The sequence below is a fragment of the Sinohyriopsis cumingii genome, chromosome 2, assembly GCF_028554795.1.
Source record: "Sinohyriopsis cumingii isolate HCF-2022 chromosome 2, ASM2855479v2, whole genome shotgun sequence".
In the NCBI taxonomy this organism is placed as follows: Eukaryota; Metazoa; Mollusca; class Bivalvia; order Unionida; family Unionidae; genus Sinohyriopsis; species Sinohyriopsis cumingii.
Genome location: NC_142962.1, coordinates 134,388,868 through 134,405,795, shown reverse-complemented (window position 1 = coordinate 134,405,795; position 16,928 = coordinate 134,388,868). Strand labels below are relative to the sequence as shown.

Here is a 16,928-nt window from a genome sequence, read left to right as displayed (position 1 = left end):
ATACAACTTGTCTATGACAATGGCAATATAAACTTTAGGTGGAACAAACTTGGACTGGAATTTGGTCTCAACGTTACCTCATTAATCTTGGTCCTAATCAAACTCATTCAAAACCTGAAAATATAAGACTACTTAACACATTAACCCCTGGTGAGAAGTTTATGTGGCAGGAGGTAGTAGCCTACTGCTGAGATCTGTAGCGTCAAGGTCATGTATGATACACTAAAGTGGGTGGTATTATAGAAAGGCAGACAGACGTAGTTCTACAATGATACCAAATAATCTGGAAGTTCTAGTTGCACTACAAAATACAGAGGGAAAAACCTCATTTTTGGACCCAATTTTTTTTTACCCAAAATTTGCCCGTGGTCTGAATCAAATTTTGTGTCTGGATTTTAGACATTTTTGGTCTTAGATTTAAGGCAGACTGGTATGAACTGCAAACAGACAGATGAACCTTTGCAAAAAGTAGGATAAGACGGGCAACTGGAATAAAGAGTGGTCTCAATACAAAAATAATGGGTCCGTTAAGTAAAAAAAAAAGAAAGAAAAAAAAGAACTCCAACTTCAACCCTTCTGCTCATGCGCGAGCCGAATAGCCAATGAAAAATGATGTTTCTAACACAACTAGGCAGTATGTTATTGGAAGGTCACCTGGAAGTTGGTGTTTTAGGATGTATTCAGATATAGCTTTCAAAATGTGTTTCCTACACGAATTTCACACAAAAACAACAAAACCTCCAGGAGTTAATGTGTTAACAAGTCTGATCAAAATCTGATTAAAAATATTGTTGCTAGATTGCCGACAAGTTCAGGCAATCAGATGCTTGGGCACATAAAAAAATATACATGAATTTTCAGCCAATCAGATATCATGGTCATAAAAAAATATTCATAAATTTCATGCATAATGATGACAATCAAGACCATGACATAGACCTGTTTACCAAGTTTGATCAAAATCTATTTTTTAAAAAAATAATCTTAAGAGTAGTAAAATAAATCTCCACATCAGATGCAATACAGTATTGCAAAGATAAGAGTCATAATAAAAATTATCTAACATTAGCAAATATACCAAGTGGGATACAACTTTGGTCATAAATAGTCTCTCAAGTGGTAAGAATCTTAGTGAGTCATATCCAAGATCATCTCATTAGTGTGCAGATCTTGCACATAAAAGTGATGATACAAGTCACAACTGGCTTCCAGAGTAATTATTAGCACGGACAATTAGATAAAAGATCACCCTCATTAATATGCACTGATACTGCTTATTATTGCAATTGTTCAAGATCTTGATGATATAAGAATATATTCCAAGTTTGGTCAAAACTGTATCACAAGTATGACTTCCAGAGTGAGACTACATTATTAATATGCATGGATCTTTCTCATAATTGAACCAATCCAAGAAGCCCATATTTCATGTATACTTTAAATCAGATTGGATATAAGGTCTTCAGAGTGCTAACAAGCTCAGCCAATCAGAAGCAAGATCACTTCATTAGTATGCATGGTTGTTGTTGTTGTTGTAGGGTTTAACGCCATTTTTTAGCACATGATAGGTTATATATGGCAGCCAGTATTAATGGTGGAGGAAGAACCTGGGAAAAACCCCGGAAAGAACCACCGACCCACAAGAAGCTACTGGCAAGCTTTCTCACATACCACACACTGGCTGAATCCCAGACTCGAACCCACGCAGACTGAGGTAAGATGGCAGTGATCCGTAACAGAGAGCACTTTAGACCACTTGGCCCCTCGGGGCCCCTAGTATGCATGGATCTTGCTCATTACCAAACTCACTGAGATCTTGATAATCAAAATCTGATTGGCACTACAGTGTGCATAGTGCATTCAATCAGATGAAATATTACCTTGTTGCTACGCATGGATCTCACTCATTAAAACTGTCCAAGACTTTAATGATGTAATAATATAATCCAAGTTTGATCAAAATCAGATCAGAAATTTGGAGTTCAGAATGATAACAATATTAACAAATTAAATGCAAAATCACCTCATTAAGACAAATAAATCTTTCTCATTACTGAATTCCTGAGAACAAACCAATATTGCAAGTGTGATTAGAACTGGATCAGAAATATGGACTCCGGAGTGGCAACAATCAACTGTTGAAGGCTGTACAATGGACAGCATCTATACAAGAAATACATGACCATACCTTAAGCTCACTTGGACTTGTGTTTAATTATTAAGCTTGTATTTGTGATGGTATCAATTTGCAATGTGACTATTCAGAATTTTAACATTATGATTACCTTCTCAGTGTTTCAGTTTGAAGTCATTTAGCAGATTTCATGTTCCCATTTAATCTAAGACAATGTAAAGTAGTATATATTTTGCATTGCTTCCCTTACAAAATGCTGTTAGGATCCATGGGTCAACACAGTCTGATTACCTTCTCAGTGTTTCAGTTTGAAGTCATTTAGCAGATTTCATGTTCCCATTTAATCTAAGACAATGTAAAGTAGTATATATTTTGCATTGCTTCCCTTACAAAATGCTGTTAGGATCCATGGGTCAACACAGTCTGGTTTAGCCAAGTTTAGTTTTAGCTGCTGCTACTCACTTGGTATGAGCATTCGAGTATACATTTTCCATTAAATATTGCCAAAAAATATTCTGTGTGTGTGTGTGTGTGTGTGTGATTTGGATTTTGAACTTAGCTTTAACAATTGTTCAGTCATATCACTACGATATCTGCAGTGTGGCAGTTTATAGTGATGTCTAGCACTGGGGCATCATGCCAAATACATACAGCATCATGTTCCACCCAGCCACATTATCCTGACACCAGGCCGTCCAGTCCTAACACTAACCTCTTAATGCTGAGCACCAAGCGAGACAGCTGTTAATACCATTTTTATAAGTCTTTGGTATGACTCGGCCAGGGTTTAAACCCACAACTTCCTGCATCCGAGATGGATGCTCTAACCACTAGGCCACTGGAGCGGTAAAAAAGTATTCTAATTCAAACGTTTTACAATTAATTTCAGCTCCATAAGTGACCTTCATAACATGCAATGATAATGGGGCTTTTAGCACACAAACTACCTTCAGGAGAATTTTCTTGACCACAGCCATTTTGTACTATTTGTTTTTCAGCGGACAAAAGATCCCTAAAGTTATGCTCCATAATTGTCACAAAATTTCTGTGTCTGTTAATTATCTTGTCTGTAAGAGGTTAAAACTTTGCAGAGAAATCGACCAATATGTTCATCTCAGAGAATGAATATAAAATTCTGTCAGTCTAGCTGGTTATTTTATTTTGAAGTCTGGGTTTTTCTGCAAACATTTAAGTCCTGGTTGTGAACAAACAAAAATACTCCAAAAATAGCCTAAATTTTGTTGTTGTTGGGTTTAACGCCATTTTTCATCACACGATAGGCTATACATGGCAGCCAGTATTAATGGTGGAGGAAGAACCAGAGAAAACTCCGGAAAGAACCACCAACCCACGAGAAGCTACTGGCAAGCTTTCTCACATACCCACATTAGCCGAATCCAAGACTCAAACCCACGCAGACAGAGGTGAGATGGCAGTGATCCGTAACAGAGAGCGCTTTAGACCACTCGGCCACCCCACCTGAATTTTGTATATCCACCCTTTGTCTGTTTTCATAAACAAAGTTCCCAATACATGTACTTACACTATCAGTACCTTCATTTGCATTTCTCTAGATGCAATTTTAAGAAAATCTGACAGACTAAACCATTTTAATTTCATCACAAACACTTTGCACACATTTGTTTTCTAAAAATGACTGTTAACTGAATGCATGGTTTGTCATTTAAATGATGTGATAAACACATGCAGCTAGATAAATGAAGCATGGGCATACATACAACTGTGCAATCTCAGATTCTTAATTAAATAACATCATTCCATTTGCTCATTGTTGGGGCTAGCTTTTTAAAAACATTTAACTTTGTGCAAAAGATGAAGCTGTGGAGTGAAACCAGCCTTTTCATAAAACAATCTTTGCATGACACCAAAACTGTAATATTAGAACACACCATCTGAGTCTGAAAATTCCTCCAATACTGTCAGGGAATATTGCAGTTCAGTTTAGGCCCAAATACCCTCTCTACTGGTTGTAAATCTTCTTCCTGCAGTATTTTATGTCAATCAACACTCATCTAAACCACAACAACTCACCTGCATAAAAAAGTCACTTGCACAGGTAAGTCACTAGCACCTGTACCAATCCAAACCCACCAAGTAAGCTACAAGGCTCAGGTATGAAAATACATGAAAGCAGTAAAAACCCTGTCACATTACATGCATAAGATATATACCCTAAGTGCTCAGAGCTTTAATTATCTTAACAGATCAATAATACATCTATACTATACATTATCTGAAATGAAGCCTGAAAACATTAAAGCATAACTGCTTGACAGGATGTTGGGGGGGTGGCATTGTCTTCTACAATCATTGATTTACTGGGTCGCGTCCATTCATCCTCCAGTTGTGTTTCACTGCATGACTGCTTTAAATGGTCTAGTCATTTAATAGAAAATACAAGCCATTCGAAAGTCAATTTGTTGTACAAATTGAATAATGATTTGGGGGTAGTGTTTTATGGCACAGCAACACAAACAGGTTATTTAGTGAGTAAAGTTAAAAACACACCACAATAGATGAACCAAGGATGAAAAGTCCATAATTAGACTTTCCTTCTTTCTTGGGAACAAGGAAAAATCCAGGAATAAAAGTCTGGAGATTATTCACACCCTCCCTACTGCACCCTTCCAAAGACAGCAATTTACTTCTTGTTTAACTGGGCCAGATTTAACAGGTGGAAGCAATTAGTGGGATCTTGGAACCAAAGCCAGTAACCATCTCAATAATAGACAGACACAACCATCAACTGCTATGCCTGTCCAAGCCTGAGAAAATAGGTTCAGTCTGGCACCAAAATGAACCAAGGGAAGAAATATGGCCAGTATAAGAGGGAGCAATTTCCTAGGGCTGTCAACCCTTGTCCTTAGGAAAGTGAGAAGACCCTGTGAACTTATTCCCTGGGCCTTTATGGTGAGCCCTTCGAGGGCCCACCTGCCAAGGGGGAGTTCTGAAATGGGGTTGTTGCTTGGATTAAAAATATTTAACTGGTGGGCCTTGAAAGCAGTGAGGATGGGTCTGTTTTCTGGCTGGTTTCAATAAACCAAAAGTGAATTGAAGTGAATGGTGCTGTTGGTTTCACAAATTCGAAGTAGTCGGAGGGGTTGAGCCATCTGAGTGGAATCTCAGCCTCCAGAGCGGTAACCCTTAGAAGGCTCTTACTGTGCAAGACCCTGGAAGTGTCCAGTGCCACATCTCTGCGGAGATTCTGAACCTCTACTGAGAAAGCCATTGACAAGGACATTGCCTAGTGGTTTTTGTAGCTGCTTCCTCTCACTGAGAGTGGGAAAGAGGGTGCTGCTCTCCCATGTGGTGAAGGCATGACTCACTCTCTATCAATGTGGTAAAGAGTGGATACTGTTCTTCCCTCTCCAACAGTTATACCTTCCCTTGGGAGGGGGCTCACTAAGCCAAAGCTGTCTCCAGGGAGACTTGGGTAATCTTTCTCCTAGTCCCTCAGAACCTGCTAAACTCTGATTAAGACAAGGAAAACTTCTTCCTTGTTTGGCAGGTTCATCGACTCTTCACAAGATCCCATATCTCATCTGATCAAAGGCTACAAATTGGACAGCAATCTAACCTCTTTACAGTCCATACAGGATAAACAAGATTTTTTGTGTGGCCACACTTTACCACACCTTGATTAGATATTTGTTCCTGAAATAAAGATGCTTAAGGTAGAATGATATAGAAAAATCTTCTAAGTAGGCAAAGTATGGACTAAGTAAGTCTATGCCAATATAGTTATTCAGTGATAATACACCTTATCCGGAGTGCTTCACTAAACATTAAATGTTCAAAGGGAAGCAACGCTAAGCTTAAGGCCAGAAAAAGCAATAATTAGGCTTAAAAACACCAAGGGACTACTAACATTTAGCAAAAAAGCCAGTAGGCTACTATTGCTAATTATAAGGGAAAATTAAGGAAGGCAATACAAAATTAAAATGTTTAAAGAACCTGTATTCGATAACCAAGAATGACAGATGAAGTGAAGTGGTGCATGACCTGCTTACCATGTACAAAAATGTCAAAATTCACGATACAGGGAATGTGAATAAAATGACTGGCAGGCATGTCCGTAAAATGATAAAAACAAGGATAGTGAAATTAAACTAAATTACCTACCCTCGGCTGCTGAGGAACTGCTATCTGAATACAAATAAAACAAACCAAGTGAAAAACACCCTTAAAAGGGGAAAATAAATTGCAAATATGTACACTACTTGTATGGAAAAACTGTCTAAAAATATTCTCAAGAAAGCTTAATTAAATGGTTACAAAGTCTTTGGTACGACTCGGCCAAGGTATGAACCCATGACCTCTCGCATCTGGGGCGGACGGTCTAACCACTAGGCCACCGGAGTGGTCAAGTGATTGTGGTTATTTTACTTTAAAATGTTCTGAAACTGGACCTTGGAAACTGGTCTTTTTGTACAAACCTGTTATGAGAGACCACCTGTCTTGAGAGACCATTTTTTGTTGGCAAAAGGACGGTCTCTCATAACAGGTTTTACTGTATATGGTGGTAATTTATACATCCTTGGTCAAGAAACTAAGCTCAAAATTAACACTAATCCATGGTTAGCGACACTGCTGATGGATCACTAAAACCTCAAATGTCACTTAAATTCATTGGAGCAGTGAAAATTGATGCACTTTCTGCACTAAATATTTGGAGAATTATAATAGTGTACTTATCCCTGGAATCACAAAAGGTATGTTCTCTACACATGATTCCAAAGGGACGCATGAAATCAAAAAAGAATTCTGGTTCCTCAGAAGCAGAGAAAACTCTGGCATCTTTGAACAAGAGCATCTTGATAAACTGTGAACATGAACTTTCAACTTTTCTTGAGTCATGTTGGTGATATACAGTTGTTATTGTTTTGAACTGATGCTAATGAGTAATAGAGTTTGAATTCAGAACTGAACATGCTTCTGTTTGATTTTAGCAGTATGGGTGAACATTTGACAGGATCAGTAAAAAAATTATTTTGGTAATCCTTTGGGTTAGTGAAACAAATTGTAATTTTGAGCCCTGAAGGTATGGCACAAAAGGTTAAAATCAAACTTTTTGTGGACTGGTCAATACATAGCTCCATACCAAACTTGGTTAAAAATCCTATATTTCTCAGTAGAATTATGTAGCAAAGACCAAATATTTCTCGATAAGATGTACAGACACAAGTATTACTACATAGCTTCAATGACTTCATAGAGAAGGGCATTACTACGTTTCATCTAGAATGCCATCCCCTACAAACCTTTGATATTTTACATTTGATTCACAAATCACTACAAATGTTATCAAAGATTTTAAAAACCTTTTCCTAAATGTTTTCAACAAAATATAGTCAAGTACATTCTTTGGTCATTATAACATTCACTGCAGATGAAACACAACGATCCTATTTCTGTCAATTCAAGTGTGGAAACATGCTCACATTATTTTAAACAAAATAATTTTTGCTCCAGTGTTTACCGTATTTACCGTATATGTTGGGACACCATAAATTAATTTTAAAAGTAATTATTTTGTGCACTGTATGTTCTGGGACATCGTTTTTTTTTAGTCGTAAGTTGTGGGACGACTTTTAAATCATTCAAAAATTACATGTCGGAAATGCACTCCAACTGAAATTTTATTTAAAAAAATATAAAACTGTGTACTTGAGATAAAACTCTTTAATCCACTGCAGCAGCATCTCATCAATACAACCCTTCTTCTGCACACATACGATCCATGGTTTTGGTACATGAATAATCTTCTTCAAAATACTTCGCGTTTTGTGTGAACTGTATTACATCAAGAATCCTCACAAAGTTAAGTTTTTATAAGACTGTTTTTACACACAGGTACTGTATACTAGCTGTATGTAGGACAGCAAATAACCTCTACAAACTTGCTTCTGACTCATTTTCTAAAATATCTGCATAGCACTTCCTTGATGGGAAATCAAAAATCAACCCACCAAATAATCTCTGCATTGCAGGAGGTCAATACACTTGAACACATACTCTAGTGACCAAACCAACCAATGGGGAGGCTTAATAATCAGATAGGATAGGAAGAGCTTTTAATAATGTTACAAGTAATCAGCCAAGCATTGTAACCGTAATCCAAAACCTTCTTGAGTTTTCATCTAATGTACTTGTTCAGTACCATGTGAAGTTCTGCCTCTTCCACTACATGCTTGACCTTAATACCTTTTAACTTGTAAAGACATCACCCTCTTTATTCTCCCATGTGACAACCCTTTGATCAAGCTGTGAATTTAATACATGTATTTGTTTAGTGCCAAGTAGTTACAAATAAATACAACTGAGCAGTTCTTTTATTTACACTTCAGCCACAGAAAAAATACACTTTTGCATGCTGTTTGTGCCAGCATCAACCTACAACAAAGCAATTCAGAACTGAACACATTTACTACAATCTATTTTATATCAGGTACCTGGTAACCAATCATTAGTATCGACAGGTACCAGGTAAATGTTTACAAACATTTTAACAGCTCTAGACAAACGTACAGTTATGCTATGATTTAATAGTGGTCTATTCTTTGACCTACACAAATACCTTTATGAACCCAGTAATCGATTTCCAATTTCAGTCAAGATTCCTGGTGTGTTTTTGATTTAATAAATACCCCCCCCCCCTTTTAAATATTGCTTTTCTTAAGGTTTACATTTTCTCATTTTCAAAGCATTTAACACCCCTTATCCATATAATGGAATATAATTTAAAACTTTATTCTGGTTGACAATATATTAAAATAATACCAAAAACCTATTCTGAATCATTACTTTCCTTTAAAATAATGATTCCATCATTATCATTTATCATTATCATTTATAAATGTTTTAATTCCCATTAAATAATTGAAGTATGTTGAAGCAAATGCAAAGATACAAACACAATTATAAGAAATAACTTTATTTAATCAGCTGAAAATGTGAACAATTTCATAACCGATTAAAAACAACAATTGAACAATAAAATTTCCTGACCTTTTATCATTTTACCTAAGTTTGACTAAGGAACTATGCCCAATACATATAAGTGAAACCTTCCAAGAATTTTGAGCCTACCTGAATCTTCAAATACTGTTTACATGCAAAAAATACATGGGGTAATAATGAAAATCTAGACAAAACCAGATAATGTATGAGAAAGCAATGGTGAGACTACCATTATATAAATCCACCAAATAATCTGCAAGATATTTACAATTTTAACAGTTTGTTCCTGAAATACTGCAGAATCAGCTTCAAGACAACACCTGGCTGGTAAAAAAGTTGACAAGTTAATATTTATGAATCAGTTACATTGTAATCTTCAATGGTTCTCTGGAGACTTCCAGGATAGTGTATGCTGTGGTAGTGAAAGTATGTTAAATATGCTCAGCATTTCTGCACTGCTGCCTGTTGATTGGACATGTTTCCTTGAATTATATTCTTCCATGACTGACATGTACCAAGCAATGGACCATGATCCTGTTGCTTCACACCCTCTCCCTCAAACACACATTAATCGAAAGTGGATTGATCAAAGTTTGAAGCCATAATTGAGTACATCTAAATACCACTGAGTCCTAACCATATTCCTAGCCTGTTGCCTCTATTTTAAATGTTAAAGGGGCCACAGTGCAACATTAGAAATGCATGTACATAGATACACATACACAGATGAATACAGGCAGTCACACAATTCCTCCTTTTACATACTGCAAGTTCATTACTATTTATGTGGTACTCATTATTGTAGATCTAGTAACAATGCCACAAACCACATTTACAAAGAATCAACCTATAATGAAAATAGGAATCTCTTCTGACCTTGGAACATCCACAAAATAATTTATTTTCTGCAATACATGTCAATAAATAATTCACAGTATCACAAATTGCCATTACCTGCAATTTCTTCTCTGTGTCCGACATCATTACTAATTCCTACTGCCAGCAAGAAATGACCACAAAACAACCCTTATATTGAAAATCCATTAAACTCCATCGTGTCAAACTGCACAAATGCTTACATATGAATATATAAAGAAAGTTCAGTCATCTAAAATCCAAATGAGTGAGACCCTCCTACTAAAGAAACAATTCATGAATGATTCATGTTTGCGACTTGAACTGGGGGCTGGATAAGATCATGCAGACATAACATCACTGTAAAGTACTTGTACAACAGGCAAGCACTGCTGAGTTAAAGTTAATCCCAACCAGCTATCCATAAAGAAACACTAGTGATATACATGTATTCTATCCTATCCCATGACAGGAGAAATCATATTCAACATGGAGCACCTGCCAAGAATATCAACGCAAACAATTACTTGTGGGCAAACATGCTTATTTCCTTTGGAAAAATATTTTATGCAATCAAAAAGAATGTACATGCCAAACAAGCCAACTACTCCAAGTACTTTGAAAAGCAAATTATGTGTATGTAGTATATTAAGAGGCCATTTTTGTGAACTTGGCAAAGGATATTGACAGGTTTAGCAATACAGTAGAACTTCAATTATCCGTCCCCCTTTTAACCGTTCAATCTCTGTTAACCATCAGGGCATTGTATGTCAAAATATTAAACACAGGTAATTATGTAGATAGATGTATTACGATTTTTTGATGACCCTGTCTATTGTATAATATTTATAATGTACATATTCAATTATCCATCTAATAGTCTCAGTCCTCGACCCTGACAGATAATCGAAGTTCTACTGCATAAATTTTAAGTTCATTACCAGTCCTTTTTTCTTATATCTTTCAAAAGCAGTACACTGTAATGAAAAAATGTTTGGAATAGCGACACTGATTAGAAATGGCCATTCTGCTATCAGCTTCATTGCAGGGAATGCAACATTTGTTCAGAATTTAAATATTTAAAAAAAGTAAATTAAGTTTAAATTTGACTGGTTCCATTAAGAATATTAATTTCATCCCAGTTCCTGTGTAAAACAAAGTATATCACTAACTGTGCAACAGATGAATTAACATTAAGACTGAAACTCGGCTTTTCCCACTAATTTTGTCTCTAATACAATGACTGTTTACCAGTGTACCTCAATTTAATTATGTCTTCATGTTACTGGTCTTAATAATAAGCACCCATATTTATAGTATACCAAATGTACTTGCTTACAAGACAAGTCCTGCTGCGTACTGCACAGACCCAGATCTGCCATTGCATAATGTACCGGCAGATCTGGGTCTGTGCATTTTGTTAGGAGTAATCAGTACAACAAACAACAAGAACCTGATCTGCATGTGCATTATGCTACAGCAGATCTGGATCTTTGTTGTTTGTAGTTTGACTTATAAGTGAGTAAATACAGTGTGCTTTAGAGTCTGAGTGCTGAGGGTACTAATCCAAACCTTTCATATTATTGTATCAAGAATCAATTTCATGAAGATAAATGCATGTAAAAAAAAAGCATATTCAACCTTCACTAATTTGTATAAAAAAAAACCTATATGCTTATTGGCCATCCCCAAGAGTTCCTTTCATCAACCCTCCCCCAAAGTCCTTACCTCAGCTGGAGATATATCTTCAAACGAAAAGTCTTTAACTTGATCAGTTACAGCTGGAGTAGACTGCTTTAGCTGAGCTGTAAAAATATTAAGTACATGTTTAATTTGACTGCTAGGTCTGTACAAATACTGAGTACATGTTTAATCTGACTGCTAGGTCTGTAAAAATATTGAGTACATGTTTAATTTGACTGCTAAGTCTGTACAAATATTGAGTACATGTTTAATTTGACTGCTAAGTCTGTAAAAATATTGAGTACATGTTTAATTTGACTGCTAGGTCTGTAAAAATATTGAGTACATGTTATTTGATTGCTAGGTATTAATCAAGTAAAACTAAAAATGATATAAACATAAAAATGAAACAATAATATTCTCATCTAGAACACAGTTGATCTGTTTCTCCATTATCATTTCCTTCCGATATTCCCTTACTCCATGCTCCACCTAAATATTATATATATTAAAATTAAAATTATTTCATCATGAGGACCAGATTTATGAACAGACTCCAGTTTGGCCTCCTTCCATTTGTGAGGAAATGTACTAAAATTACATATGTATGATATGCTTTCTGAAATGAAAGGTGTTCCAGTCTGTAATAATCTTGGTCCAATTATGTCAGCACCTGTGAACTTAGTTAATTCTAAATTTTGCAGATATTACTTTATTGTCCTTTATTTAGAGTATTTCATAGAAGGTACTGTCAGGAATCATTCCATTACAAAGGTGAGAAAATTCCTCCTGACAGTAAGTTCTTTAATATTATCAACAACAGTAACAAAAACACATTGGCAATATCTTCATTGTTACTGATACATCTACAATCTTTTCAAACTGTTAGAATGCGAATGAGAATGACTTTTAGCAGTTCCCAATTCTTTAAATATTTTCCAAATGTTTCCTGTTTTCTGTTTTTATAAAATCAATCAGTTGGTGGTAATGAGATTGTTTGATTGCCAATGATCTTTACAACTTCATTTCTCACTTTTTTTGTATTGGTCAGTTTCCTAGTGATTTAAATTGATCACGTTTTTATTGCTTACATGATTTCACATGCAATCCAATTTTGTTGAATAATACTTTTAACTCTGCTTTTTCAAAGAAGTGTGCCCATGAATGACATCTATAAAGAGTCAGTACAAAGAATCTAAAGCATCAATGACATCATCAAGCATTGCTATAATATCCACATGGATCATACTTTAATTCCTCTTGGTTGTTGTTGTGGGGTTTAACGGCACTTTCCAGCACATGATAGGCTATACATGGCGACCAGTATTAATGGTGGAGGAATAACCCAGGAAAACCCCGGAAAGAACCACCGATCCACGAGAAGCTAATGTCAAGCTTTCTCACATACCAATTCCTCTTGGAACTTCTCGTTAAAACTTTTAAAATATCAATATGACTTTGTATGATGAGTTGATTTGGGTGTGAAAGCATTGGTCTGACAAGTTAGAAACGAGGGATAATGGTTATTCACACCAATGGAGGGGACATCAATAAAAATCAATTCAAGGAATTTGAATAAATAAAGTCAATCAGAGCTCGACTTTTTCCAGCAACAACCCAAGAAAGGTCATGTAATTGAGCCAGTAAGTTTTAATTTGTGGGTTTAGTAAGATCCTGTTAATGTAACCAAGAAGGAATAAATCTTTTTCTTAATTTAGAACTTTTCAATCTGATCTTCAAATATTTCATTCCATTTTATAGTAGAAAAGCAATGGCTGATCCATTTCCAGATTGCTTTCACTCAGAGCAAGCACCTGATCTTACTTTATTTAGATATCAACAAAGTTTAATTTGATCAAGTTTACCTGCTCTAATGTTAAGATGACCAATAATGCATACCTTTGTTTCTTAAGCCTAGGTGCAACTAATTACATGCATCTGGATCAGCAAGGGAGATAAATACAAGTAAATCATCATCATTTAGGAAAGTACTATTTGTATATGCTTTTATCACATTGACATTACTTCTACATCAACAATTGTTGATCCATACACACTTTTTGCAATGAAAAATTAACAATGTCTCATTTGCAAGAGGGTTTCTGACCTTAAATCTTTACACGCAATATTTACGATGGAATTGCAATTTTTGCATATATTATGCAGTACTGTAGAATGTTACAAAGGATGTGGCTTGTTGGCCGTAAACCTAATTATGTCCTTGGCACTTTAAATGGGTATAGCCAAAAAAGATCTGCATTAATAACATTTAAGTTACTCATTATGTCGGCAGTTGATATTAGAGTGATTTATTTCAAGACACTTTAGGCACAGCTGGTAATGCTTTAACACTCCATGTTTTTGTCCACTAGAATTCTTGCTTTGTTAAGTACACTGATCTGGTTTAGGTCCATCCCTCTAGTAAAAACAAATTGTCAGCCAACTTCACATTTGGGCACCATTTCTCAACAACATCTTGAACTATTTTACTCTGGAAAGTGAGAGGTGGATTCTGTCCTTTTCAAAGTTACATGTTGTCGAGTTGCCCTCTTCCTTGTAAATATGGTCATCCATGTTCATATAAATCAGGCCATAGTCTTGAATAAGATCAGAGATGATGTGATTGTACTCCGACACATCACAGTCCCCTGGAGGGGGGGATATACACCACAGATAATAATCTCACATTGTGAATAAGCATTTCTGATGTACAAATAAGTTGATCCAATTTCTCCTGTAAATACTCTAGATCTGTTTCACTAAATGTGTGTGTGTGATTTGGATTTTTAATGTAGATTTTAAAAATTTGCAGTCATATCTCTACTATGTCTGCAGTATGGAAATTTATAGTGATGTCTAGCACTGAGGCATCATGCCATGGAGATGTGGCATCCTGTCCCACCCAGCCACATTATCCTGACAGCAGGCCCACCACTCCTAACATTAACCTTTTAATGCTGAGCGACGAGTGAGACAGCTGCAAGTACCATTTTTCAAGTCTTTAGTATGACTCGCCTGGAGTTCGAACCCACAACCTCCGCATCCAAGGTGGATGTTCTAACTGCTTATGCCACCATGGATTTTCCCCTAAATGCATCATTTAATAATAATAATAATAATAATAATAACAATAATAATTTTATTTAAAGAAGAAACTCATTTGGTCAACTGACCAATCTTCCATGAGGCATGCTACAATTACATTTGTACAAATATATATACAGTTAAACCACAGATTTTCTGGCACCCTTGGTTCCAAAGCCTTGTCGGATTAACAGTTTTGCCAGACCAACCGAGGTCACGTAATAATAATTCAACAATACAGGTATAAATGAAACAGGTTTATTAATTACTGTACTTGCAAAGAATATAGCAGTACTACAACTCCCTAAGTGGCAAATTTTAGAATTTTACTGGAACTGTAGAGTTAATAACAAAGGTCTGGAAGTTGAGGGTTGTCAGGATTACTATCTGTCACATAGTTGGTTGCCATGGATTTCTGATGCTGCAGGTGGGACATCTCAGGAGGACTTGAAGTTGAAGCCACAGGATTTTCAGATGTACTGCTCCGATACATTCTTCTCGGCTATCTTTTTAAACATTCGATTCAAGCGAAGTTGTTTGACATGTTTTGATATTTCCAGAGATTTTGTAAACTCTTAATTACGCATATTTTGAAGCAATTTTTTTTTTATTAGGGTCGCAGAAAATCACCCACGCTGGACTCCTCTGTACAGACTTTTTTGTTGTAAACAGGAAACTTTTGCAACACAACAAATATGTTCTAATCACTATGAAAAATTAAACAATGCTTTAAGTTTGTTGCTGACTTCCTCTGATCAAAGGTCATTGACTTGCTTTGATGGAGGTGCATGTGTTACTGAATGTGCCGTTAAAGGCTCTCTTTGAAGAACCAAACAAATACGGTTTGTTATTGTTGTGGCAACATCAAATAATTGTAGAACATCGAGACAGGATTTTTAAAAATTTTGCTTAGTATATATTGGTGCTTCAAAGGTAATCAGTTTTCTTTGAAGTTGCAGAAAAACTATTTTTCTGGTACATTTTTAAAGAAAGAACCACCGACCCACAAGAAGCTACTGGCAAGCTTTCTCACATACCCACATTAGCTGAATCCGAGACTCGAACCTACGCAGACAGAGGTGAGATGGCAGTGATCAGTAACGGAGAGTGCTTTAGACCACTCGGCCACTCGGGGCCCCATTTGTTTATGTAACAACAGACTGCAGTGCATTTTTTATATTCACATTGGCGGCTTCCTGTCATGGTGGCTTTTAATTTCTCCACTCCAAACCCAAGACTGTATATATGCTTTTATCAGCCAAAAATGTTGCCACCAAAAATATCGCCAGATGATATATTGTGTCGCTAACAAGGAAACAGACCGCAATTGGCGACATTAACAAAGCCCAGCACAATCCCTGTTACTGTGTTCATTTCTGATTGCAGCCCTATAAATACTGCATGTGACCTCAAAATCACAACACGTTCAGACTTGGACAAAATGCCGTTTGCAAATTTGGATAAGTATTTTGGGGTTAAACGGAAAATTAATTGATGAATATTTGAATGAGATTCAGAACTGTGCTAAAGTTGCTAGAACTGATGGTTCAGATGGGACAGTAGCCAAGTGTAAGAAAGTGCATGATGCCTGGCTTAGTGTTTGGAATAAAAACTTTCTTTGGATTTACAAAATTCATCCTGACTGACAAACAAGAGCTATATGTCAGTGGTGTAAAGATAGTGAAAAATTAAACTCAATGGCAATTACTGGTTCTTCTAATCTGAAAAGCTGCACGTTTTCTAGGTATGAGGCTTCTAGAGACCACCTACTTTCTAGGTAGTCATAAAATCATTGAACTGGAAAATTAAACTCAATGGCAACTAATGGTTCTTCTAATCTGAAAAGCTGCATATTTTCTAGGTATGAGGCTTCTAGAGACCACATACTTTCTAGGTAGTCATAAAATCATTGAACTGCACACTAACAAAAGCATGTACAACTCTGCTTCAAGAGTACAGAGATGTATTTGCAGACTTTGCAGTCCTAGCTGTAATTATGTTGGTGTCACCAGTGACATCTGTGGCATGCCAGAGTGGCTTCAGTATGCAGAACAAAATCAAACGAAGAGAAGGTCCAGAATAAGACATGAGACCTTAACACAATTGATGCGAGTCAAAGATGAACCTAGTGTGGAAGAATATGATCCAAAGCCAAGCATCAGAAACCATTAGAACATAATCACAGTGGTAA

The 16,928-nt window shown here is 36.1% G+C and overlaps 1 protein-coding gene across 1 annotated transcript in view; it reads right to left on the bottom strand.

Annotated features, from left to right (window-relative positions):
• Positions 1-16,928, bottom strand: part of LOC149805885 (lethal(2) giant larvae protein homolog 1-like) — a 327,641-nt gene that overhangs the window by 283,169 nt on the left and 27,544 nt on the right. The window contains 2 exon segments of the mRNA XM_089950631.1: positions 10,912-10,947; positions 11,699-11,775. Of these exon segments, the coding sequence (XP_089806757.1) occupies positions 10,912-10,947; positions 11,699-11,775 (113 nt within the window).